The sequence below is a fragment of the Xyrauchen texanus genome, chromosome 3 (assembly GCF_025860055.1).
Source record: "Xyrauchen texanus isolate HMW12.3.18 chromosome 3, RBS_HiC_50CHRs, whole genome shotgun sequence".
Classification (NCBI taxonomy): Eukaryota; Metazoa; Chordata; class Actinopteri; order Cypriniformes; family Catostomidae; genus Xyrauchen; species Xyrauchen texanus.
Genome location: NC_068278.1, coordinates 50958441 through 50984607, shown reverse-complemented (window position 1 = coordinate 50984607; position 26167 = coordinate 50958441). Strand labels below are relative to the sequence as shown.

Sequence of the window (26167 nt, the reverse complement as noted above, 5' to 3'; positions counted from 1 at the left end):
CTGAATGTTTTTCGAGGAGACTGCATTAGGGGACTCGGATCGCATTTGGTTGTAAGTTGAAATGGTTCTACTTGTTTTCCAGCCTTCAACATTGCCCTCAGTAAGATGTAGCATGATATGCACAACCTGCTCTTGACACTGAGCAAAGCTGAGAAAAGATGCTTGTGGTTGGTGTTTTGTGTATGATGTCACCACCTTCACGGTGTGCTTAATTTCTTAGGTACTTGCATGGTTTCTCTGCATGAGTTTTTTGAGCATTTGTTAGGCCAGAGGTGACTTTTGCAACTGTCATTCCATCGTTTTTGTCCAGACAACAAAAGAGAGGAAGTCGCCTTTTTTGAAAAAGTGCCCAGTCTCCCTTTATGAGATAATATTACACCGTCAGAGCAGGCCCCAGCTGCAAGGCTTCTCCAGCTGCCACACTGTAACACTATATGTGCTCTTCTTAAAGCTGCGATCCCCTTTGAAGTTATTTCCAGTGCTTTGGAAATGAGAAGACACAAGCAATCAGAGCTTCAAGCTCCTCCCCCTTCTTTTTATATGTATATTTAAAGTAATAGGAAAATTATCATATTTACTTGCAGCCATGTTGATCTAAACCCAAACAACCTTTTCTTTTACAATATATACTGACTGCACTTTGAGTTCCCTCCCTTTTCATTATGTTTGTTCTGATTACGATATTGCTGCATTATAAATCAGAAATACGTTGAGACTGATGTGTGAGATTATAAATGTATGACAGCTTTAAGGCTGGGCGATGAAAAAAGAGACATGGCAAAAAATAAATTGTCCAGGGTAGACAGAGGAGAAGCTGTAGGCATCTGTCCCATCCAGTATTTCACTCTCTTTCGATAGACAAACCAGAATAGTGTTTGAGTATGTGAGAACATCCTCTGTTTGGATAGTAGGTGGGAGTTCAGACGTTCAGCGCTAAAAGAAAACTGGCAGGGGTTGCCATGTGTACTCAGTACAACGCTCTTCCAGCTATGTGTGGGCATTTTATTACAAGAGGGCCTTCCAGTTTTATAGATGAGGAAATGGTAGAGATATGTAACAGCTGAGAGGGTCCGTCTTTGGTACAACGAGAACAAGTAGGGTTAAAAAGAAAATGACCTCTTGATCTACGCCAAGGGGGATGGCTTTGCGTGACTGATGGACACCACTGAGCTGTGGTTGCAGCCGTGAAATGCTTTCCATTCCTTTTCTCACAGTGTGTTTGTTGTGAAACATCCTGTGTGGAAGAACTTGCTTCTGTGGCTGTGAAGTAATCAAATACAATCAGAGTCTTGATTGGCTGAAATATGTAGCTTTTTTCAAATGAATTGCAGCCATCTGTACAGATCCTCAGTCTAATCGAAAAACATCATTGAAGTTGTTGTTTTTTGCCAAATAATTTGCTGCACAACGGAGCATCACAGTATAAATGAACAGTACTCTTGCTTGTGTGATATTATTAATTGTTGTTTTTTTTTTTTTACTGTTACACTGTACTATTCAGTAAGGGTTGTAAATTAGTTTCATTGATGCATTCAATTTATCCGAAATACTTAGCTGGTTTCTCGATCTGCGCCATTAGCTGGTTTTTCAGGCTGGGAGACCAGCTTAAACCAGCTAAGACTAGCAAACCATCTAGGGCTGGATTTTTAAGACTTACTTTTTTCATGAGGGAACTCTATTTGAAGTATCTCACTCTGTCTGTCCACAGATAAACTACAAACTGAGAGGAAAACCAGCAGCCATTCAAGGCTCCCGTGCACATGGTGTTCCTTAGACCAGCTCAGCAAGGCCCATGGCAGGAGAACTCCCAATACATTTGTTTTGTTTGAAAAGGTCTTGGCCTTGTTTGAAAAGCTGCCCTAAGATCAGCAGCATGAGGAAGGGGTATTTGAAAGGTGTTTTTTCCAAAGTGCACAGAGCACAGATTTCTCGGCTTGAAGTCTATGAACTTGTGGTCTTGTTGGCGTGAATGATATATTTATTCCATGTCAGATTATTGTTGCGGTTAAGCATGTTTGTTAGTCTTATACCTACTAATCAGAGGACATAAATTAGCCATGAAAAATCTTGGTATCGGATTACTTCATTGCATTTATTGGAGGCCAGTGGAAGAGGTTGTAGTGCGGGTTATGGAGTGGAGTTAAATAGCAGTGCATACCCTCAGGCTAGCTGGGCTTTTTGATTGTTGTAGGTGAAATTGATACTGGCCTTGACCTAAATGCCATGCCTGTGGCTGGGACTCATCTGTTCTGTGTTCTCTAGTACTGGACCATAGCCATGATCCATGAACGCTTACTCTGTGTGTACCAACAACTTTAGGTCAGCTTTAATGATAAGAGGTCTGTGTTTTGAGAACGTTTAGGCTACTCTCTGCTGGTTTGATTTTAGACTAGCTCTGTTTAGTGTCCTTGAGTGTTGCGGCCTTTGGATCAACTGGCTTTTTGTTGTGCAGAAACTTCCACACTACATTTGAGAGAAGGGGTTTGGAAAATCTTGAGGTTCTTGAATTGTTTTTAAATGGTACTTGGTTTAAGTGCAAGATCATATATCATCTCATTTTGAAGCATTTTGGCTTCTGTAAAATAGAGATTGCATGTCAATATTGGCTCCTGGGTCTCCCTTCACATGGAACGCAGCTCAGAGGAAGTACACTATGAACTTTCTGCTTTAGATTGCGTTACAACCCCTCAACAACTACATGTCTCCAGCAATCAGTTGATCATCTGAAATATTGAGTTCATGCATGCTCTACATGGACGTTTCATGCAATGAAAGAAACCAAGCGTGTAAACCGTTTAGGAGTGTTTTTGTATTATGTTTTGGCCCCAGGCAGACACACACATACTGCTTGCTTTGAATTACAGGAGTCTCTGGAACCTTTACAAGTTTTATCAAACAAGTTTGCACACCAGACAAAAACCTTGGGGATGAATGATTGAAAATTAAGGTGCAAGTAAATCTCTGCTACCTTAACTGATTCTGCTGAGGGGACTGAAGTCCTTGTTGATGATTCAAGGACTAGTCAATTGTACCCCTGACTAAATTGTGTTTGTATGTGGTGAGAGTGGCATTTTGATTTTCATTGTGAAGGGAAATGCATCCACTGTCCTTGCTGTTCCGGTCCCTTCACCTACTCAAATCAGGTCAGCTCTCATTTGGCGTGGGAAGAAAGGAAAAGAAGGGGTTGTTTGCATCCATGTGTTCTTTCAAGTTTTTTGAATGGCATCTCCATGTTCTGGGAATTATTACAACAAAAATTATGATAACTGTTATAAACATACAATCAAAAAGGGTTATTTTTCCTTGCTCATATCATCCCTTAATAATTATCATCATAAGTTTGTGCAAGCGAAAGACAAACAAACAAATAAGGGAGGGGGAGAAAAGTGTCACTTTGGCAGTTGTCCATATTCCATGTATAGAGAGATAACTTGCATGGCTAGCTCCATTGAAAATCACTTATGCCATTGCAATACTGTACATATTGCACCAACCAGGCATTGGACCATTTTTTCTTTCTTCCACAGATGCTAAATGGTAAAGTATGTAATTTTGGTTCGACTAGGGCATCATACTGAATTGCAAAAATAGTGTCCATTTTCAAACAAGTTTCATGCATTTCCCCCATCTTCGGTTATTCTGACAAACAAGTAATCCTAGCCCCAAACTCGCGTTATTGGTTGAGCCAATATGTGTGTTCACATGCACGATCATGCTTAAATAAGCAGACAACACATAAGGTCATGTAAATGCCTTTATCGAATTTACTTTGTCAGGGTTAAGTCATAAACTGTTTAAGCATAAACCGAGCGGCACTAGTCAGGCACCGAAATGAACACTGGTCCAAAAAAGGAAACCGAAAATAATTTTATATTAGAATAGCATTTGATTGGAATAATTGAACACATTTTAAATATTATTAGGATTAAACTGAAACCACTTTTTCTGTAACCGCACATTTCATTATAAAATAGAGTAGATAGAGAAAAATTACATAAAAATATTACTACACGGCTCCAGACTGCGACTAAAACGGTCTAAATAATTGATTGTAATTCAACATCTAGACAGTCGGGTTGTATAAGTTCATATACGGTTTCGTCAGATATCATCTTGTGGTTTATTGAATATATCTTTAGAGCATGCATCAGTGTGTCTCGCGCTGCTTTTCACCTGTTCTTTTGTGACGATGAGCTCGCTGCACCGCACACAACAGCAAACCCAGTGTGAGAGAGTCATGACCAAATTACTCTTTTGAACCGGTTCTTTTTCATGAATCACCTGAAAAGAACTGATGGTTTGAACTAAGAAGCTCAGGTTAGCAGTTTGAATCAGATTCACTTTCTCAGCGAATCTGCATTCAGTGTCCTCACATGTGGGTGTGCAGACATTTAAAAATAAGAGTCCCATGCGTGTTTCGGGCTTCTTTATAATTAAAAGTCCCGTACTGTGGCTCATATATATATATATATATATATATATATATATACACTCACCTAAAGGATTATTAGGAACACCTGTTCAATTTCTCATTAATGCAGTTATCTAATCAACCAATCACATGGCAGTTGCTTCAATGCATTTAGGGGTGTGGTCCTGGTCAAGACAATCTCCTGAACTCCAAACTGAATGTCAGAATGGGAAAGAAAGGTGATTTAAGCAATTTTGAGCGTGGCATGGTTGTTGGTGCCAGACGGGCCGGTCTGAGTATTTCACAATCTGCTCAGTTACTGGGATTTTCATGCACAACCATTTCTAGGGTTTACAAAGAATGGTGTGAAAAGGGAAAAACATCCAGTATGCGGCAGTCCTGTGGGCTGAAAATGCCTTGTTGATGCTAGAGGTCAGAGGAGAATGGGCCGACTGATTCAAGCTGATAGAAGAGCAACTTTGCCTGAAATAACCACTCGTTACAACCGAGGTATGCAGCAAAGCATTTGTGAAGCCACAACACGCACAACCTTGAGGCGGATGGGCTACAACAGCAGAAGACCCCACCGGGTACCACTCATCTCCACTACAAATAGGAAAAAGAGGCTACAATTTGCAAGAGCTCACCAAAATTGGACAGTTGAAGACTGGAAAATGTTGCCTGGTCTGATGAGTCTCGATTTCTGTTGAGACATTCAGATGGTAGAGTCAGAATTTGCGTAAACAGAATGAGAACATGGATCCATCATGCCTTGTTACCACTGTGCAGGCTGGTGGTGGTGGTGTAATGGTGTGGGGGATGTTTTCTTGGCACACTTTAGGCCCCTTAGTGCCAATTGGGCATCGTTTAAATGCCATGGCCTACCTGAGCATTGTTTCTGACCATGTCCATCCCTTTATGGCCACCATGTACCCATCCTCTGATGGCTACTTCCAGCAGGATAATGCACCATGTCACAAAGCTCGAATCATTTCAAATTGGTTTCTTGAACATGACAATGAGTTCACTGTACTAAAATGGCCCCCACAGTCACCAGATCTCAACCCAATAGAGCATCTTTGGGATGTGGTGGAACGGGAGCTTCGTGCCCTGGATGTGCATCCCACAAATCTCCATCAACTGCAAGATGCTGTCCTATCAATATGGGCCAACATTTCTAAAGAATGCTTTCAGCACCTTGTTGAATCAATGCCACATAGAATTAAGGCAGTTCTGAAGGCGAAAGGGGGTCAAACACAGTATTAGTATGGTGTTCCTAATAATCCTTTAGGTGAGTGTGTGTGTATATGTATGTATGTACATATATATATGTATATATATATATATATATATATATATATATATATATATATATATATATATATAATCCATATTTGTATAAATATGCAGTACTGTGCAAAAAAGTTTTAGGCACTTGTAAAATAAATTGCATAATTAGGATGTCTTCCAAAGTAATGCCATAATCAGTATTCATTTATCAACTAATGTCATAAAAAGCACTAAATCAATATTTGGTGTGACCACCTTGGCCTTTAATAAAGCACCGGTTCTCCTACTTACACCTGGACACAGTTTTTCTTTGTTGTTGGCAGATAGGATGTTCCAAGTGTCTTGGAGAATTGCCACAGTTCTTCTATCTATTTGGCTCCAATCTGGAATGTGGAATGGATTAGATACCGACCGATATGGGATTTTGAGACCGTTAGAATTTTTAGAGGGGGGAAATTCACCAATTACTGATATGTGTCCGATATAGATGATTTTTGTGCTGGAATGAAAGCATGTGGATTTCTATGTGGACTGTGCACCAATTTTGCACCAATATGATTATACAAAGGTACTTAGAAGGCTGCATTCTTATACAAATATTTTTTAGCAAAGAATTCTCAACACTCATTCACTGCAGCATGCTACACATGCAGACTATTTACTACTACAGTTGAAGTCAGAAGTTTACATGCACCATAGCCAAATACATTTAAACTCAGTTTTTTATTTTAAGAATGTGAAATATCAGAATAATAGTAGAGAGAATTATTTATTTAAACTTTTATTCATGTTCATATTCTTTCATCATATTCCCAGTGGGTCAGAAGATTACATACACTTTGTTAGTATTTTGTAGCATTGCCTTTAAACTTGGGTCAAACGTTTTGGGTAGCCTTCCTCAAGCTTCTCACAATAAGTTGCTGGAATTTTGGCCCATTCCTCCAGACAGAACTAGTGTAACCGAGTCAGGTTTGAGGTCTTGCTCAAGGACACAATGGTGGTGGCTGTGGGGATTGAACCAGCAACCTTCTGATTACCAGTTATGTGCTTTAGTCCACTACAAAACCACCACTCCTATAAATAATAACACTAACTAATTTGTTTGAAGTTGAATGAATGGTTTCAAGTTCTCAAGTAATTATTCATGACTAGTAAACATTCAGTAATAAAATAACAATAAAAACAGCAATGAATAGAAATAGATTAAAAATAATTAACAAATTAATATTAAGATTAGTTATTTTTGACAGCTTTAAAAGTTTTTAACAGCAGCTTTATGTATTCAAGTAAACATTCAGAATGAAAAGGAACATAAAAATACTACTGGTCTTTACTGTATGATTATAATACATTAATACTTTTTAAAGCTACTAAAGTTACCCAGTCAAGAGCAGTGAGTGTTTTCTCACTTTCTTGTTATAGTTGTTTGATTATTATAACAACACACTAGACAGCAGGTCCATTAGCTTACATTTATACATATAAATCCGACATTTGAATACAAATCCTCTTTTTTTTTTTTCCTCTGCTGTTAACGTTCACTTTAGACATCACTCTCTGTGTTTACATGAATATCTCACCAAAATAGCATTTTGGTGGAATTTTTAAATGTATTTGACCGTTCAGGTGTGCATTAGCATAAGCATTTTCGTAAACATTTTCAGCACACACACATACGCCGCCAGTCAATCAAACGGGGCACAGTTGTTACTAGATCGCTAGTGAATTATAAAATGATGTGCTCTGGATTACTTTCAACAGCAGAATAGGAATATTATCTTTCTAATAAGTGACACAGGCCTAGGCTATCACAAATATAGCTGGGATTTGTTTTTCTTCATTATTGGCATTTTAATCAGTCTGCTTGTCCGGTCGGGTGAGTAAAATTCTCCTTCACTTGCCCCTTCAAAAATCCACTTGTCCCGGTCGAGCCCTGATTAAATTATGCATTCAGCGTTCTCCGATAACAATTTTGTCTTCTGCAGTGTAGCTCCTAAAGTAAATGTACATTGTTTTAAAGGAGTTTTAGATATTATTTTGGAAAACAAGCCAAACAAGACTAATCAAAAACTTATTTTGTTCCCGTGTATAATGGGCTAAGATTACACTCACCTTTGTTCACTTCAATCCATCTTTAACTCACAAAAAACAAACACTCTCTTCTTAATAGGGCTGCGTATCACCGATTTTCTTCATGATAAGACTGTAAATGTGACGCATATTTACATTTACATTTATTCATTTGGCAGATGCTTTTTTTGTGCATCAACCGGCAACCAGTGGAGAGAGACAAAAAGTGGTGTAACATGCGCTCTCTTTGGTTCATTAAAGACCAGACATGCTGCTGCATTCTGGATCATTTGCAGTGGTCTAATTGCACATGCAGGAAGGCCTGCAATGAGAGAGTTACAGTAGTCCAGTCTAGTTATGACAAGTGACTGAACAAGCAGTTTTTGTGGCATGTTCAGAGAGGAAGGGTCTTATTTTCCTGATATTGTAGAGTGTAAATCTACATGATCTTGCAGTCTTTGAGATTTGGTCTGTGATATTTAGCTTGTTATCGATGGTTACCCCTAGATTTCTGACCGTTTTGGAAGGCAATACTGTAGTTGAACCCAGCTGCATGGGGATGTTGTGTTCAACAGCAGAGTTGGATGGAAAGGCAAGGAGTTCAGTCTTGGCTGGGTTGAGTTGCAGGTGGTGTTCCTTCATCCAGGCTGAGATGTCTGCCAGAGAGGCAGCGATTCGAGCAGCATATATTATGATTCACTAAATTTCGGGTATAATCTTGCTGCAGCAAATGTGTGCGAGTGACGAGCGTCCCCGTGCCAGAGTGTGTCTCTTCCCCAGTCACTTCACGCAACTCATAGACGCGGTGCTGACCACAGAGAAATGCCATGTTCGGTGTTTATTTTTATAACCTGCTTCCTTATTATTTGAACTTTAATAAAAGTTGCTTTAAAGATATAACACATTTTATTTCAATTATCTTGTTTTCATAATCATTGGAAGCCAAAATAGTAATTGAAAATAAAATTTTATTAATCGCCCAGCCCTACTCATGATGCCATCTATTTTGTGAAGTGCAAGTTTCATCAGACCAGAAGACATTTCTCCAAAAAGATTTTTGTCCCCATGTGCACTTGCAAACTGTTGTCTGGCTTTTTATGGCTGTTTTGGAGCAGTGGCTTCTTCCTCGCTGAGCAGGCCTTTCAGGTTATGTCGATATAGGACTAATTTTACTGTGGATATAGATACTTTTATACCTGTTTCCCCAGCATTTTCACAAGGTCCTTTGCTGCTGTTGTTCTGGGATTGATTTGCACTTTTTGCACCAAACTACGTTCAACTCTAGGAGACGGAATGCATCTCCTTCTTGAGCGGTATGATAGCTGTGTGGTCACATGGTGTTTATACTTGTGTACTATTGTTTATACAGATTAATGTGGTACCTTAAGGCATTTGGAAATTGCTCCCAAGGATGACCCAAACTTGTGGAGTTCCACAATTTTTTTCTGAGGTCTTGGCTGATTTCTTTTGATTTTGAAGGTAGGCCTTAAAATACATCCACAGGTACACCTCCAATTGACTCTAATTAGCCTATCAGAAGGTAATTGCTTAAAGGCTTGACATCATTTTCTGGAATATTCCAAGCTGCTTAAAGGCACAGTTAACTTAGTGTATGTAAACTTTGGACACACTGGAATTGTTATATGGTCAATTAAAAGTGAAACTTTTACTTTGGAATGAGAGATGGATAAATAGGAGAGACCTTGAGGGTGGGAGAACTGAGCAAGAGACACCTCTTGTGGTAATAAAGAGATGGCCAGGCATAGCACAGAACAAAGGACAGAAAGAGGAGAAGGAGTACAGAGAGGCGATTGAGAACCAGGGGCCGGAGAAAAGTGTGCATTTGGGCATTCAGTCAGTAGTAGGGGCTAGCTGGGAAAATAAGTTGGGGCGAATTGGGGGGAATGTTTGTGTGAGTGGTAACAAGTATTGGGTACCTGTTCTAAAATTCAGTGTGGTGTACAAGAGGTTGCAGGTGTAGTTGAATTATCAGTTTTAGTGTGATCCTCAAATGTTCTAGTATAATATTTTTCAGTTATTACAAATTAGCCTGCCTCAATCAACCTTACTTCAAAGCACGAGACAGTGAAACCATTGGGGCAGTTTCACATACAGACTTTTCCAGTAAATGACATACAATTTCCAATTTAGAGGTCATGTGTAAACACTACCCTTTTGAAAATACTGGTAAATTTTGCTCTGGCAATTTTCCTTAATGTGAAGTTGTATCATTACCTATACATTTCCATATTGATTGTGTGTGTGAATTGAGCCATAAGATCACCGGTTTTGGTTTTTATGATGTCAGGGTGTGCTGACGTAAGAATGTTCTGTCGGAGATTACACTATTACTAGGAAGTAAGAAATTTCAACAAATTGGCCAGATAGTGAAACTAGAGTGCTTCTCTTCATCAGAGCGACATTACATTTCCCGACAACTGAAAGGAAGCGATTTCCCATGTATTCTCTGATGAATCCTTGTTCTTCGTGCAGACCTCTGTGTAGCAAAATACATATAGGGCCTATGTTACTTTTCTTTTCAGCCACGGATTGTGTCTCCGCCTTCGGATGCTAGCATTTTGTTCTCTGAAGTTCAACAGTCTCATTTTAAGTCATCGCATACGATGTCATTGAGTCTTAAGCAAGTGTATAATTTAAAACATTTGCCAAAAATCTGGACCCCACTAAAATCCCACATTTCCAGCAAATAACGTCACATAGTTTAATGGCCTTTGGTGCTGATGTGTGAAGGGTAGTGAAACGGAAAAAAGATGGAAAGTAGTTTCATGTGTGAACAGCAGGTGTGGTACATTTACCAATAAAGGCAACCCAATGATTTTCCTGTAATTTACCTGGTTGCAGGTGTGAGAAGGGGATAAAAGTCTATCGGCATGGTAGACCAATGTTTCCCAATCTTTGAGAACCAGTCCAGGAGAACCCCAACACTGCATATTTTGGATGCTTAACATATTCGACACACCCAATTCAGGTCATTCAGAAGCCTCTACTAACAGGCTGATGGGTTTAATCAGATGTGTTGAATAAGGAAGACATGCAAAATGTGCAGGTTTTGTTGTACTCCTGGACTGGGATTGGGGAACACTGCAAAGTAAACTTGACTTGTGTGGCACTGCATTGGTCACAATTATGTTTGCCATCCTTGACCCAACTTTGATAGGCCACTGTTTTGCAAGACCACAATTAAATGTTTAATTATGTTGAATAATCCTCATTGCAATGCAAGGTTCCTAAGGCATTGAAGTGATACTTTTGTTTGTGATCATTGATTAGAAAAGGCATCATTTAACAACAGTGTCTCAAAGAAGAAAATAAAAGTCCTGACAGGGATCCAAGTATCAGAGGTCCTCCTCAACTCTGAGGCAACCTTACAAAGCTGCTTTAATGCAATGCTGGCCATTAATAGCCCTTTTCCACCAACATGGTTCGGGTGCGGTTTCCTGGGAGAAACGTGCTCTACTTGCGATATAGTAAATATCCAAGATAAACTAGAGAGATTGCAAAGAAAAAATACTCTACGACAATAAAATTACAGCACAAAATGATGCACCGTGAATTAAATCGGACAAGTGACCAAATCATAAATAAATTGAAAAACACTTAAGGGAGTAAAAGGAACATAAGAAGGACATAAGAAAAAGTGACAGTGGAAGGAGCAACATTGTTTTGGACTCGGACACCGACCAGCCAGCTAACAAACCGGGGCATTGAATTCAGCCAGTAATGCATAATGCTTAATGTTTATGCTTAATAAACAGTGAGTCGCTGGTGTCCTCTGCAGCTGATCTCAGTTGTTATATTTGCCAACTTTGCTAGCTTTTCTTATACTGTTGTCATCTTATTTTGTGCATGTTTTGTTCTGTAAGGGGATTTTTGACGAGCCACTCACTAAGTTTTGAAGATTGCGGCTATCTGTTAAGGAAAATGGTGGGATTCTCTATCAATAACATTATATGCTATGGCAAAAATCAAAATACAACCATCAGCTAAGCCAATGCTAATAACGATTCCACTGTAACAGTTTACAGAACTTAGCATGTTAAGCCATAGTTTATACAATATGTCGTATTTAGCGTAGATGTTGTCTCTGACAATCTTCTTGAGCAATGTAATATTGATGGATTGCATTAATCCGTATGTTTAAATATGTCCTCAAAAACAAGAGTAAAAGCTGTATACAAACACACTGTTGATGTTTGAGGTAGTCACGTGAAACTACCGCGTAGACAGTAACCTGTTATGTCACCGTTCGGCTCTCAGGTCAGTGGAAAAGCGTGGCTGGTTTACAATAGGCTCCAGATTGCCCTGGTCGTGAACCAGCGGAGCACATGCTCGGCAAAACAATTTTGGTGGAAAAGGGATGTAAGAGAGAACTATGCTGACAGTCTAATAGGATAAAATGTCATAACATCAGTTTTGCAAACTTTAATGCAAATGTGAAATCTCAGGCCTCTTTGGACCCGATGTGGGTTTTGATATCTGAATTAAGATGATAATCAGCCTTTTCAGAGTGTTAATTTCTATGTGTTGGGTATTCAAAAGGTCATTAATGTTAAACAAAATGTATCACTTGTCATGGAGTTTTATTTAAGATTTACTTTTGAAAATCTACCTTAAGCTGAAACTAAATAAAACTACTTGTTGCCTCAACTAGTTTGAATTTCTTTATCTGGATTTCTATCTTTTGGTTAGAGTTTTTCACTATGCATTTCAAGCGAAGGTCAGCAAAGCTAAACTATCAATCATTTAATATAAAATTTCCAGCAACGTCTGTGAAATTATCGTCAGTTTACACTAACAGCACTAATGAAGTAATAAACCTATCCTCATACAATGCATGGCCTCATTCTGCAGTTATGTAATTACTCAATAAACTTTAGCCTAGTTTTCTCATTTTAAGAGGATTTTATCTACCAGGAGATCTTCATTGATAAACATACATGTTGTCAGTTTTCAACACAAAGCGCCAGATTTCACACTTAGAACAACTTAAAAAGACTCTGATAGGAAGGGTGCCAAGAGCGGGAGAATCTGCATGATATTCCAAACCACCTGCTATACCTGGACACTAGTGGATATTACGTTCAACTCATTCATAGCTTTTATCGTTTCCAGAGCTTCTCTGGCCTTTGGGTGTGGCATGGCACTTCAGTATAGGGCAGTTAGTAAAAGGAAGTGGAGATATGGTGCAATATCCTGAACTAAGGTTATTGCATATCGTGTAAATTTAATGTATAATAATATAAACTTTTTTCTTTAGGGAATATTTTCACCAAAAAATTAAGTCCATGTACCAACCTTGTTTGTGCACCAATTTATGACTAGACTGCATCATCTTTCCCAAAGCACTGCTTTAGATAAATATTGCATGCATTTTCCTTTAATTAGTGTTGATGGCAATTTCTGATTGTTTTTTGTGAGGAAAATTTCAGCATTTCTATTCAATTTAATTAGAAAATATTGCATTTCTCAAAGGAGTTTTCCAATGTCTTTGCAGATGCACCCATTGGGGCTGTGTAACAACAACGATGAAGAGGATTTGTATGAATATGGCTGGGTGGGCGTGGTCAAACTGGAGCAGCCCGAGTTGGACCCTAGCTGTCTCACTGTACTGGGCAAGGTAAGGATGCATTACAGAGAGCTTTCATGTTTGCTGACTATGCTTCGAAGCAGTTCTGCAATAATGTATTTTCGAATTAAATGTAATAGTTAACCCAAAAATGAAAATACTCGCAGTATTTACTCACCTTCTAGTTGTTCCAAACCTGCAGGATTTATCCTCAGTCACCTTTTAATTTCATTTTATGGAAAAAATATGCAATGAAAGTGAACGATGACTGAAAGTGTACATATTGCTTAACATATGGATAAAAAGAAAGTCATATGGGAAAACCCTGAGGGTGAGTAAGGATTCCTTTGTCACCATTCTACTTATAGTTGAAGTCAGATGTTTATGTACACTTGGGTTGAAGTCATTAAAACTCATTTTTAACCACTCCACAGATTTAATATATGCAAACTTTAGTTTTGGCAAGTCGTTTAGGACACAAGTAATTTTTACAACAAGTTTACACACTGTTTCAATTTTAATTGACTATATCACAATTCCAGTGGGTCAGAAGTTTGCATTCATTAAGTTAGCTGTGCCTTTAAGCAGCTTGGAAAATTCCATATAAATATGTCAAGCCTTTAGGCAATTAGCCAATTAGCTTCTGATAAGCTAAATGGAGTCAGTTGGAGGTGTACCTGTGGATGTATTTTAGAGCCTCGCTTCAAACTCCGTTCCTCTTTGCTTGACATTGTGGGAGAATCAAAATACATCAGCCAAGACCTCAGAAAAGGAATTGTGGACCTCTACAAGTCTGGTTCAACCTTGGAAGCTATTTCCAAACACCTGAAGGTACCACGCTCATCTGTACAAACAATAGTATGCAAGTATAAACACCAAGGGACCATGCAGGAAAGAGACTCATTCTGTCTCCTAGTGATGAACGTAATTTCGTGCTAAAAGTGCAAATCAATCCAAGAACAAATGCAAAGGATCTTGTGAAGATGCTGGAGGAAACCGGTAGACAAGTATCTGTATCCACAGTAAAACGAGTCCTATATCGACATAACCTGAAAGGCTTCTCAGCAAGGAAGAAGCCACTGCTCTAAAACAGCCATAAAAAAAAGCCAGACAACAGTTTGCAATTGCACATGGGGACCAAGATCTCAATGGAGAAATGTCCTCTGGTCTGATGAAACAAGCATTTAACTTTTTGGCCATAATGACCATCGTTATGTTTGGAGGAAAAAGGGTGAGGCTTGCAAGCCAAAGAACACCATCCCAACCATGAAGCATGGTGGTGGCAGCATCATGTTGTGGGGGTGCTTTGCTGCAGGAGGGACTGTGCACTTCACAGAATAGACAGCATCACGAGGAAGGAAAATAATGTGGATATATTGAAGCAACATCTCAAGACATCAGCCATGAAGTTAAAGCTTGGTCACAAATGGGTCTTCCAAATGGACAATGATCACAATCATACCTCTAAATTTGTGGCAAAATGGTTTAAAGAAAACCAAGTCAAGGTTTTGGAGTGGCTATCACAAGGCCCGGGGAAAGTTTTCTATGATTAAATGTCAGGAATTGTGAAAAACTGAGTTTAAATATATTTGGCTAAGTTGTATGTATACTTCTGACTTCAACTGTATATTGTACTGTTAGAAATATATCTCAAGTGACATTGCCCATGCATTTTTAATACATGGGGAGGTGAGAAAGCAGGACCAAGTAGCAGTGGTCTACAGTTCTGTATTTTGCCCCACAACACCGTTATCAGTAGAAAAAAGAAGTTGCATAATTTTCATTTGGTGAACAATTTCATATTACGCTGCCCATTGTTCAAGGTCAATTTCAGTGAAATTCCTAATGGAGAAAGGGCCAAATAGCAATGCCAGTGCAGCAAAGAGCAATAACTCCACTCAGTGTTACAATTTACAGAGGCGGTTGAATGGTAGTGTTGCGCAAGACCGACGTCATATATTACCCAGATAGTGTCACCTGATTTGCAGAACTGATTTTGCTACTGTGATGTTATAATTTTGCCTTTAAAACAGGAAATGGTGGAAGAATGCTTTCAGTGACCTGTGTCCTGTAGCCACATTAGACAAATCCAGATGCAAATGAATCATAGCAGAGCTTTCTGCAGTCTAAAGACACTAATATATATTTGTATGTTGTATCTTGTATGGGGATAAGAGAGGATTTCCTCACATTTATACTTGGCAGGACCCTCATGCTTTCAAACAGCTGAATGTTTTCCCATGTTTAATGTGTGTATGGGCTTAAAAATATACATGATATTTTCCCTTTTGGATTCTCATTGAGATTTTGATCATTTTAGACTATTGTTTGGTACTTTGGTGCTTTGGGATTTGCCTTATTTTTTTCGGCATCTATCCTTAGCTACCTGAAAGTCACAAACCGCAATGTAAACATTTTCCTTCTTTAAAAAACTGCCTTCTTTATTCCAAACGGTGCTTCGTTCCTGTCGATATCAATGTTGGTTATAGTGTTTGAATATTTATTTGGTAAATAGATTTCCGGAAAGTTCAAGTTGGGTGAAAGGGCTGAAACACATTCCATCTCTTTTTCTTTCATAATAAGGGGATAGAAAAACATCCTCTCCTTTTGTGCCAGTGCTATAATTAGAGAGACCGCTGTCAAAACATGTCAAGAAATGAGTGTAAATTCTATAAAACTGCCTTTATTCCAAACGGTGCTCCGTTCCTGTCGATATTAATTATGGTTATAGTGTTTGATAAATTAATTTGGTAAATAGTTTTCGGGAAAGTTCAAGTTGGGTGAAAGGGGTAAACAAATTCTCTTTTTCTTTCATAATAAGGGGGATGGAAAAACATCCTCCCCTTTTGTACCAGTGCTATAATTAGAGAGTCTGCTGTCATAATCGGGGCTTTGATATAAGCCTATGGTCAGCTGGGGTTCTCATTCCAGGCCCAGCACCAGTGTCTGTCCAGCCTCACCAGTGTCCCATTGACCTGCTTATGCCAGGCTGCCCTAGCCATATTTTTGTTTTGCTCTTTTTGTTCACTCTTTCTCTTTTTCCCTTTGTCAGAATGCTTAAACTTTTGGTTAAAAAAATAAAGCATCACCCTTTCTAATAATTTTCGCTCTTTCTTTCTCTGGGGATTGCTGAACCATTGGATTGAGACATTCGGATATATTCAGCGGTGATCAGAATTTTGGCAGTGTTGCCTTGTCTTTGATGTTCTTTATGGGAGGATTGCAAGATTGCAAACCATTTGTAGTTCGAATTTCTGAAGAGTGTAAACACTGGTTCTGTGGCATTATCAACACAATGCTTTGTTTGTTTGAGGATCCTGAACGGCCCAACTTGGCAACACTGGCTCAACCAAAGGCATGGGTTTGGGACAGGACTATCTGTTTGTTTAAACAATGGTTGACTCTGTGTCTTTACTGTAAGATGTGAAGGCTTATGTTTGTTAAACCCCAGTCTATGTATTTGTGTGTGCTAGACAGTCATGTAGGCTTCTCCAGTTTGTGTAAGGTCTTGATGGAGCTGCCCCACTGACATGTATATGTACACAGTTTCTTCCTCTGTTTCCTATCTATGTCCTCAGAGAGCTATCGGTCTGCTCACCTTCCACCTCTCCTGCTTCCTCTCTCGTTCGTGCTCTGTCTTTTGTTCTGTGTCACATCATTCTTTCTCACCTACATTAGTCTTGTTCTAATTTTTTTATCAAACACTTTCAGTTGTGAAATAGATTGATCATGACATATGCCTACAACTGTGAATAGAGTGTTTCTATATACTGTAAACATTTGCTTTTGCGTGATGTATACACGCTGATAGGTGCCAGTATAAAGCCAAGACAACTGTCATGTCAGCCTGTGAAACAAGCAAAACATTTCTTGGTGCATTTAAAGGATTATTTCACCCAAGAATTAACATTTTCTAATCATTTACTCACCCTCGTGCCGTCCCAGATGTGTCTGACTTACTTTCTTCTGCAGAACACACATTAAGATTTTTAGAAGAATATTTCAGCTCTGTTAGTCCATACAATGCATGTGAATGGTGACCAAAACTTTGAAGCTCCATGAAACACAAAGGCAGCATAAAAGTAATCCACAAGACTGCAGTTGGTTATTTATCCATGTCTTAAGTGATCCAATCGGTTTTGGGTGAGTACAGACCAAAATATGACTCCTTTTTCATTAGAAAGCTTGACATTTGCGGTCTCTAGGCCAATCTTGATTTAAAGCTCAAACACACTTCCTTATGCGTGCGCTAGATGGCGCTAGGAACATAGCGCTAGATGACGCTAGGAAGTGTATTCAAGCTTAAAAACATGATTGCCAAGGAGACTGCTGATGTTAAGATTTATAATGAAAAAAGGAGTTATATTTTGGTCTATACTCACCCAAAACTGATTAGATCACTTAAGAAGACATGGTTTAATAACCCACTGGATTCTTATGGGTTACTTGGAATGACCCAATAATGTTTTTTGGAGCTTCAAACATTTGGTCACCATTTACTTGCATTGTATGGACCTACCGAGCTGAGATATTCTTCTAAAAATATTTTTATTAAGTTTAATTCTGTAAAGAACTTCACTGCAAAAAATCCTATTATCAAGTGTTTTGTCTAGTTTTCCATTTTAAAATGTTCTAAAAATCCTTAAAACAAGATACATTTACTTGAGAAGCAACATAGAAGATATTTAGACTTGCTTTAAGAGAATGCATCTTAAATATAAGTGTATTTTGTATATATTGTTTTCACTTTGTTATACTTCTGCGAGTGCACTAAAGAGAAAATATACTTATATTCAAGATTTGTAATTTGAATATTATATTCAACATTCTCAGATAAGAATTTTTTCTTCTGCAGTATAGCTGCTAAAGAAAATGTACGAGTTTTAGATGTTTATATTGGAAAATAAGCCAAAACAAAAACATCTAAAACGTATTTTGTTGCCGTGTATAATGGGGCGAAGACTACCCTCTCTCACCTTTCTGTTTATTTCAATCCATCTTTAACTCACAAAAACAAACACTCTCTCTTATTAATAAAGCTGAGTATTGCCAATTTTATTCACAACAAGAAATACACAGTGACATATATATTATGATTCAAAAGTTGCGAGCCATCACGTTATAATCTAGCTGCAGCAAGCATGTACGCTCAAAGGATGAGCATCCCTGTGACAGAGTGTGCCTCAGCCGGGTACAGTTTCAATCTCTCCCCCTTAGATCGGGACATTTGCGCAACTCAGATGAGGTGCTGACCGCACAGAGAAATGTCAGTTTCGGAGTTTGTAGTTATTTACATGATCGGCTTCAGTATTTGAACTTTAACAAAGCTATAACCCATTAAATATAACTGCATTGAAGATGTAATGCCGGGCGTTTCCTTTAAAGATGCTCGACACGCAAGTTTTGCTTCAGCGGAGCGGCAGCTCCAGCACCACATATTCCACAATGTGAGTGCTTCTGTATTTACTTATTTTTGCATTATAATTCCATCATACTTTGCGATCTATATCACCTGAAGCTGTTTGGATAGTTTAGAGTGTGTGAGCTGTGTAATTCTTCCTCTCCTCAGTCAGTCGCAAACTGCAGTGCTGCTCTCATCATTAGAGTTTAATGTGATCTCTTGTTACGTTAAATGAGATCAAACGACTATTTAAAAAATAGTTTATTGTCAATTTCAGCCCTAGTGTATTTATGTATTATTTTTTATTTTCTGTTACAGTGAATGTACCTTATATATTCCCAGCAGGTCCCTTGTTTGTTGGTCTCTCTCTCTTTCTCTCAGTTATTGTCTCTTTTCCAGCATGATGTGCTCTGCTCTATCTGACACATGCAAAACCAACTGTGGGTTCTGTCCTTTCATCTTCTGACTGTCTTCCCGTTACCACTGCACGACTTAAGTGTGGTTGTGTGTGATACCACATTGTCGAAAGTCTGCCTCTTCTGTTTTTTCACTTACAAAAAAGCATCATGGTAATTGCATATTTTATGGGATGTGGTACCATGGTAATAGTTTTTCTGATGCATCATGATCTCCATTTGAGCAATCTCAATGTCAATTTTTGAAATCCAATGATCGATCATTAACTCAATGCAGCAACCCTCTATAATGCAGGTAAATCACTTGCATATGCAACCAGATTGTGCGCTATGTGATCAAAATGATCTGTGATTAGCCACTGGCTGGTAAATGTTCAGATTTCATTCACAAGTGATTGAGTAGTATAGTGGCGAAGAAGTTTAGCACTGGGATCCAATGAATGTTGAGAGTAAAAAGTCGCTGAACTGCTGGTATTCTTAAGAGAGAGTTTTGTTTTAGTACGTGTTCTACAAATCAATATAAATACTTTATAAATAGCACAAATGATGCATGTAAACAATAAACATGTAACAGTATGTACGTATACTCAATATAATATTTACTATTTCAATACTGGATTACATGGATTTGCACATTTTTAAAAAGCTAAAATGTGAACAAAATTTTGAAAAACTAATGATAAAAATGCATATTTTGGTACATTTTTGTAAATTGGTGTTGCCAATCAACACTTGTAAAAGTGTTTAAATCAAATTCCAGGCTTTCATCCACGCGCACATTTTCTCATTCATCACCGTTTGATGAACTCTTTCATGAGCTAAAACATTTACTCCTCGTGTGCTGTAATTACTCTAGAAAGGAAGCTAAATCTTGATGCAAGCCGGAGACGGCTTGAAGCTCCTCCACCCACCTGCTGCTTGACTGCATGGCACTTGAGTCACCTCAATTTAAAATCAGAGAGAAATGAGGCTACACAGCCAGAGAAATAGAGTTTGAGACACTACTATATATATAGGAATGTAGTGTATATATTGTAGATATCATTATATAATTTTTTTTTAAACTAACAGTTCACCAAAAATGAACATTCTGTCCTTTTTTTTCCCGTAATTTTGAATAACCAATTCACAATGCACTCTAAGTCCTCATGGTGGCATAGTGACTCGCTTCAATCCGGGTGGCGGAGGACAAATCTCAGTTGCCCCTGCGTCTGAGACTGTCAACTCGCGCATCTTATCACGTGGCTTGAGTGTGTTACCGCGGAGACATAGTGCGCGTGGAGCCTTCACGCCATCCACCGCGGCATCCACGCACAACTCTCCAAGCGCCCCAACGAAAGCGGACCACATTTATAGTGACCACAAGGATGTTACCCCATGTGACTCTACCCTCCCTAGCAACTGGGCCAATTTGGTTGCTTAGGAGACCTGGCTGGAGTCACTCCGCATGCTCTGGGATTCGAAAGAATTGTTTTTAATTAAAGCTGCAAATATACATTTCATTGCAAAAAGGCACACCGACACCATCAACAAGTAGGAGGAATGGGAGGGGGGACGTTTTGCGTTTTTGAAGCACTGAGCACCGATGGGGCCCTAGCTCTGGGGTTTCTCTTTTATGTTTGTGTATGCTGATATTATCTCACTGGGTTTTCCTTTGCTTGGTGTCAAAGGTTTTCTCCCCATGGGTGGACCCTCTTTCTATTGGCCGGCAGGTTTTCTGTCCCTCTGCAAGTATGAAATAATGGCTTTGGAACCCACTGAGTGAGTTGCCATGGCCACTGGGAAGCTCCCTGTGTCATGTGTTTCAAAGTGAACCAAGGCCTGGCAGAATTACCCGGCCTTCAATGGGAGGCAAAATGACCATTATTAGACTTCACAGTCCTGGCCTCTATTTAAAAAGAGAAGAAAAGAAACCCGGGGAGCTTAAGACAAGAGCTTGAGGAAAAGGGGTGGAGAGAGAGAGAGAGGGGGGGGCGGGGGGGTGGTAAGTTAGAGAGAGATACGGATAAGCTGCCAGGGAAAATACCATGGCAGTATCTTAGTTCAAAGAGCTCCCCCAGGAAGTATTTTGTTTTCGTGCAAGGGAACCAATATCAAAGACTTTGCAAATCACCTGTGGATTTTCCAGCGCACTCTTCCAAAATTAATCGAGTTGAATATGAAAGCACTTTTTAAAAGGCATTGCTCACATAAAAATAAAATTTTGTCATTGTTTACTCTCCTCCATGCCATTCAAAATCTGTATGACTTTCCATCTTAGTCGTATCTAGCAGAATTTTAAAGATGCTTTGTCCCTAGTCACATTTCACTTTTATTCTATGAAAACGAATGACAAAGTAAATTAATGCTAACATTTAGCGTAACATCTCCTTTTTTGTTCCATGCAAAAAAGAAGGTAATTTGGTTTGGAACAACTTGAAGGTGAGTAAATGGAAATTACCCATTTTTGTGTAAGCTATCCCTTTAAGACAACTGTAGGGTGTTGCAGCTAACTGAAAAGGCGAACAGAGCGTGCAATGTTGTGTCTGCCAGACGCTGTAATAGTATGTGTGTGTTTCTCTTTGAACGCCGTGCCATGCTGGGATGGGCTGAGCCACTTGGCTGGCTTTTTTTTTTTTTTTTTCACTTTTTCTTTCATGGATTAAGTTCCATCCCGGAGTTTTAAGACTCTTTTATACTCCTGAGGGGGGTGGTATCTCTGTGGATGTGTATGTGCGTATGTGTGTGAAGAGGGGTTGTGTATGTAAGGGGGTCAACTGTGAATGACTTGGAGGGCTACAGAAAGAGAGAAGGGGAGAACAAAGCGTTAGCACACCTGCTAATTGAGAGGAAGTTTGAGGACTTTAGAAAGGAGGGGCAGAGGGAGTAAAGAAAATCAAGAGAAACCAAACAAAATGAAAAGGGGGATGATAGAGACAGACCTACACCACAAGACGGAGATGCAGAAAAATAGCAAAGAGGAAAATGTTTTTTTTCAGATGTTGCCCTTTCACAGCTTGTTTAATTTGGAATAAACATGAAATCATAATTGACCCTATTTACTTTCTTAATTGGCATTTCTGGTTTTACTGTGAACGATTCTACAATGCACATTATTCCAAAGAAAAAAATGATGTCTTCGTAATCTTTCTTCAACATGTAATAACTTGATCCGCCACTGAATCAACTTTTTTATTTCCAAACCCACACCCATGTAAATTTCCTAGCGGGAGGATCTCTGATTCATTCTATCAGGCATCCTATCCAATCACAATACAGTCTCCACTTTATAAGCCCTCTAAGCTGTCTCTTATTGTTGGCATACTTCCATTGTTTACACCCCCTTCCACCCCGTCACCACCAGTTTAGGTCCCATCGTGGCCGGGGGTTAGCTCCACTCCCCCGTCATTGCTTCTGGCTGGGTCTGACTGTTCAAGCTAGTATCCAAGCTCTGAACTGTAGGACGGGGTTTACACCAAATTATATAAATATGTTTCAGTTCATATTAATCCCCATAATCCTGAGTCTTTCTGATAGAAGTAAAATGCATAGCGATTGCTGTTTCATGTTGACGAATAAGTATCAATTTAGTCTCTGGGGTTTCTCCTAAAACGTAAGTAATAAAATAGAAGAAATTTAAATTGACAATTGTTGACATGACGTTAGAGTACAAAAATAAGAAACCAATGATAGCATTGTTAAAATAATTTTGTTTTGGGTTAATTTGCTTATTTGGTTTGAGTTCCTATTGAAATCCCTGACTTTGGTATCCTTGGTAAATTTGAGCACAGTTTAAGTCATTGTTGAGATCTCTTTCTTCCTCAAGAGAACATTCTTTAAAGTCTCCATTAGCTCTCTATTTAATCTTATTGCCCTCTAGTAGAAACATTTGAGATGTTAAAGAAATCTCATCTGTGATGGAGGTAGGAAATTGCAAACGGGACTGGCTAACACACCTGGTAGCCTCAGGTGTGCCAAGTTGTTGGTTTCTGTGTCAGGTGAAGATACGTTTGTTAAAGTGTGAGATGTGTGAGCGCAGGGAGGGATTGTGGGTGGTTGAATTACAGTGCTATGGAGCAGTAGGGACAATAGAATCAGGAAAGAAGAACTCTCCATCTTGCTTCTCTCTACAGCCCTGAGAAAGATGAAAACAAAACAGAATTAACACGTGTGAGAGGATTTCATCAGATTTTTTCCTTCATTGAATGCGAGACTCCTCAGTTCTTTTACTTGGTGTAGGGCTTAACGATATGGACAGATAAAACATATCAAAATGATTGGAACCCAATAATAAGGTATTATTAAGAAGTTATTATTTTTGTATAATATTATCAACATCAACAACTATTATTATTATTTTAAAACGGTACCATATTTATGTAATATTTTCTTAACCTGCATGCAGCATAGCTATGTGGGCCTTTATTTTGGCAGAAGCTTTTATTTTGGCGGTGCACTGAAGGAAGACAAGAAGGAAGAGAAACGCTCTCATCCACACTTTTGTCCATAAAAAAAAAACAAGTGTTATGAGGTTTTTAGACTTTAGATTTAGATAGTAACTTTTAGCAGCCAAGCATATTTGGAATTACACAACTGTACAATTAGTGAATCTATAGTGCTGTAAATTGAACACTTTGAGATTTTGCAACAATACATAGAACAGAGCTGAGCACAAAAATGCTATTTTGCGATTTTGTGTGAAGACTATTTACACCGATCAGCTTCAGCATTAAAACCACCTGGCTAATAATTGTGTAGGTCCCCCTCGTGCCACCAAACCAACGCCAACCCGCATCTCAGAATAGCATTCTCACCACAATTGCACAGAGCAGTTATCTGAGTTACCGTAGACTTTGTCAGTTCGAACCATTCTCGCCATTCTGTGTTGACCCCACTCATCAAGAAGGCATTTTCTTTCAAAGAATTGCCGCTCACTGGATTTTTTTTGTTTGTTTTTGCCTAAAGTAAATTCTAGAGACTGTTTTGCGCAGAAATCTCAGGAGATCAGCAGTTACAGAAATACTTAACCCTTGTGCATCCTTGTGGACATTTTTGGCTTATTCAGTTTTGTTTTTTTGATAACTTTGTCTGTGTTAATGCTAACTGCATAAAATTTTCCACAGGTGTGAATTTTTATTGGAATTTTAATATTTCACCCTATTGTCTTTAAAAAAATATTTTCTGCACTAGTTACACAAAATACTCCCTCTTAGCGTCGTTTTGGACAAAAATGGCACATTGAAACCCATTAAAACTGTGATTTTTAATCCCAGTGCCATTTAACTATAAAATTATGCAATCTTGTTTAACATGCTTTCATTATGTTGGCAAGGCTTCAAAATTTACATTTTCAATATTTTTTATCAGATCGTGCCATTTTTTCAGGTTTGGCATATCATCGCTTTTGTTGTTGTTTTCTGCTGTTTTTGGCTTATGCATATTATAGAGCCAATTAGATACATTATGAATATATAATTGTGTGAGTGTGTTGGTATGGATTTCAGAGTGTGGTTTGTATGTGTCTGAGGCTCTAATAATAAAAATAAAAAAAATTCTGTTTAGCATTTATTAAATTGAAAATAATTATAATTATTATATTTTTTATAAAAAACAACAGTGGCATTATGTAAACAAACCGGCGTTTAAAGTGTTAAAATTCTGAAAATAAATGAATGTTTGGTAATTATGATTAGAACTGATGCTGGTTAAAATATAAGTCAGTGAAAGTAGAAAAAATATTATTTTATAATATTTTTATGACACTTTTTGACATGGCCATTTTTGTCCATTATGGACCTGAGTGGTAGCTTTTTTTAAATCTGATACTGCATAAGCATCAAAATGAATGTTGTTGTTAAAGTGTTAAAATTCTGAAAATAAATGAATGTTTGGTAACTATGATTAGAACTGATTCTGGTTAAAATATAAGTCAGTGAAAGTAGAAAAAATATTATTCTATAATATTTTTATGACACTTTTTGACATGGCCATTTTTGTCCATTATGGACCTGAGTGGTAGCTTTTTTTAAATCTGATACTGCATAAGCATCAAAATGAATGTTGTTGTTAAAGTGTTAAAATTCTGAAAATAAATGAATGTTTGGTAACTATGATTAGAACTGATTCTGGTTAAAATATAAGTCAGTGAAAGTAGAAAAAATATTATTCTATAATATTTTTATGACACTTTTTGACATGGCCATTTTTGTCCATTATGGACCTAAGTGGTAGCTTTTTTTAAATCTGATACTGCATAAAAAATATGAAAGCATCAAAATGAATGTTGTTGTTAATCATTGACATATCCGAGGCTCTAATAATCAAAGAAAAAAAATTCTGCTTAGCATCTATTAAATTGAAAATAATTACTATTTTTAATTTTTTCCTAAAAAACAACAGTGGCATTATGTAAACAAACCAGCGTTTAAAGGGTTAAAATTCTAAAAATGAATGAATGTTTGGTCATTATGATTAGAGCTGATGCTGTTTAAAAAAATTATGTCAGTGAAAGTGGAAAAAAATATAAATCTATAATATTTTTATGACAGTTTTTGGACATGGCCATTTTTGTCCATAATGAACCTATGTGTAACTTTTTTTAATTGATGCACAAGGGTTAAACCAGCCCGTTTGGCAGGGTTTTAGAAAGTAAATTAAAATTAATTATTAATTTGCTAATTTTATTTCCATTAAGTAATTCCTTGTGTAATCTGATTACAATTATAGATACATGTTTTACATTTTTGAAAAGGTAATCTGTGCAGAGATGCCTTTTTTCGTTTTGTTTATTAATAACTTACCCAACACTACTAAACTTGTGCCCCCCTGCTTAAAGTCATTGAAGTCTTCTGGTAACTTCTGTTAATATAAAGTGTTGGAAAGACGCTGTGGTCTTGTATAGGCCAAGTCTAAACCTGCTGTTCTGTTTGCCTGGGGAGAAACGCAGCTCGCCAAATGCAGATCCCATTACAAAGACACAGACACACACACACACACATGCACACACAAAGTGT

General features: G+C 38.1%; 1 protein-coding gene across 1 annotated transcript in view; it reads left to right on the top strand.

The window, feature by feature from the left end:
• The window catches only part of LOC127632345 (E3 ubiquitin-protein ligase znrf3-like), a 104824-nt gene that overhangs the window by 60501 nt on the left and 18156 nt on the right, over positions 1–26167 (top strand). The window contains exon 2 of the mRNA XM_052110891.1: positions 13287–13409. Coding sequence (XP_051966851.1) covers positions 13287–13409 — 123 coding nt within the window. The remainder of the gene's footprint in view (positions 1–13286; positions 13410–26167) is intronic.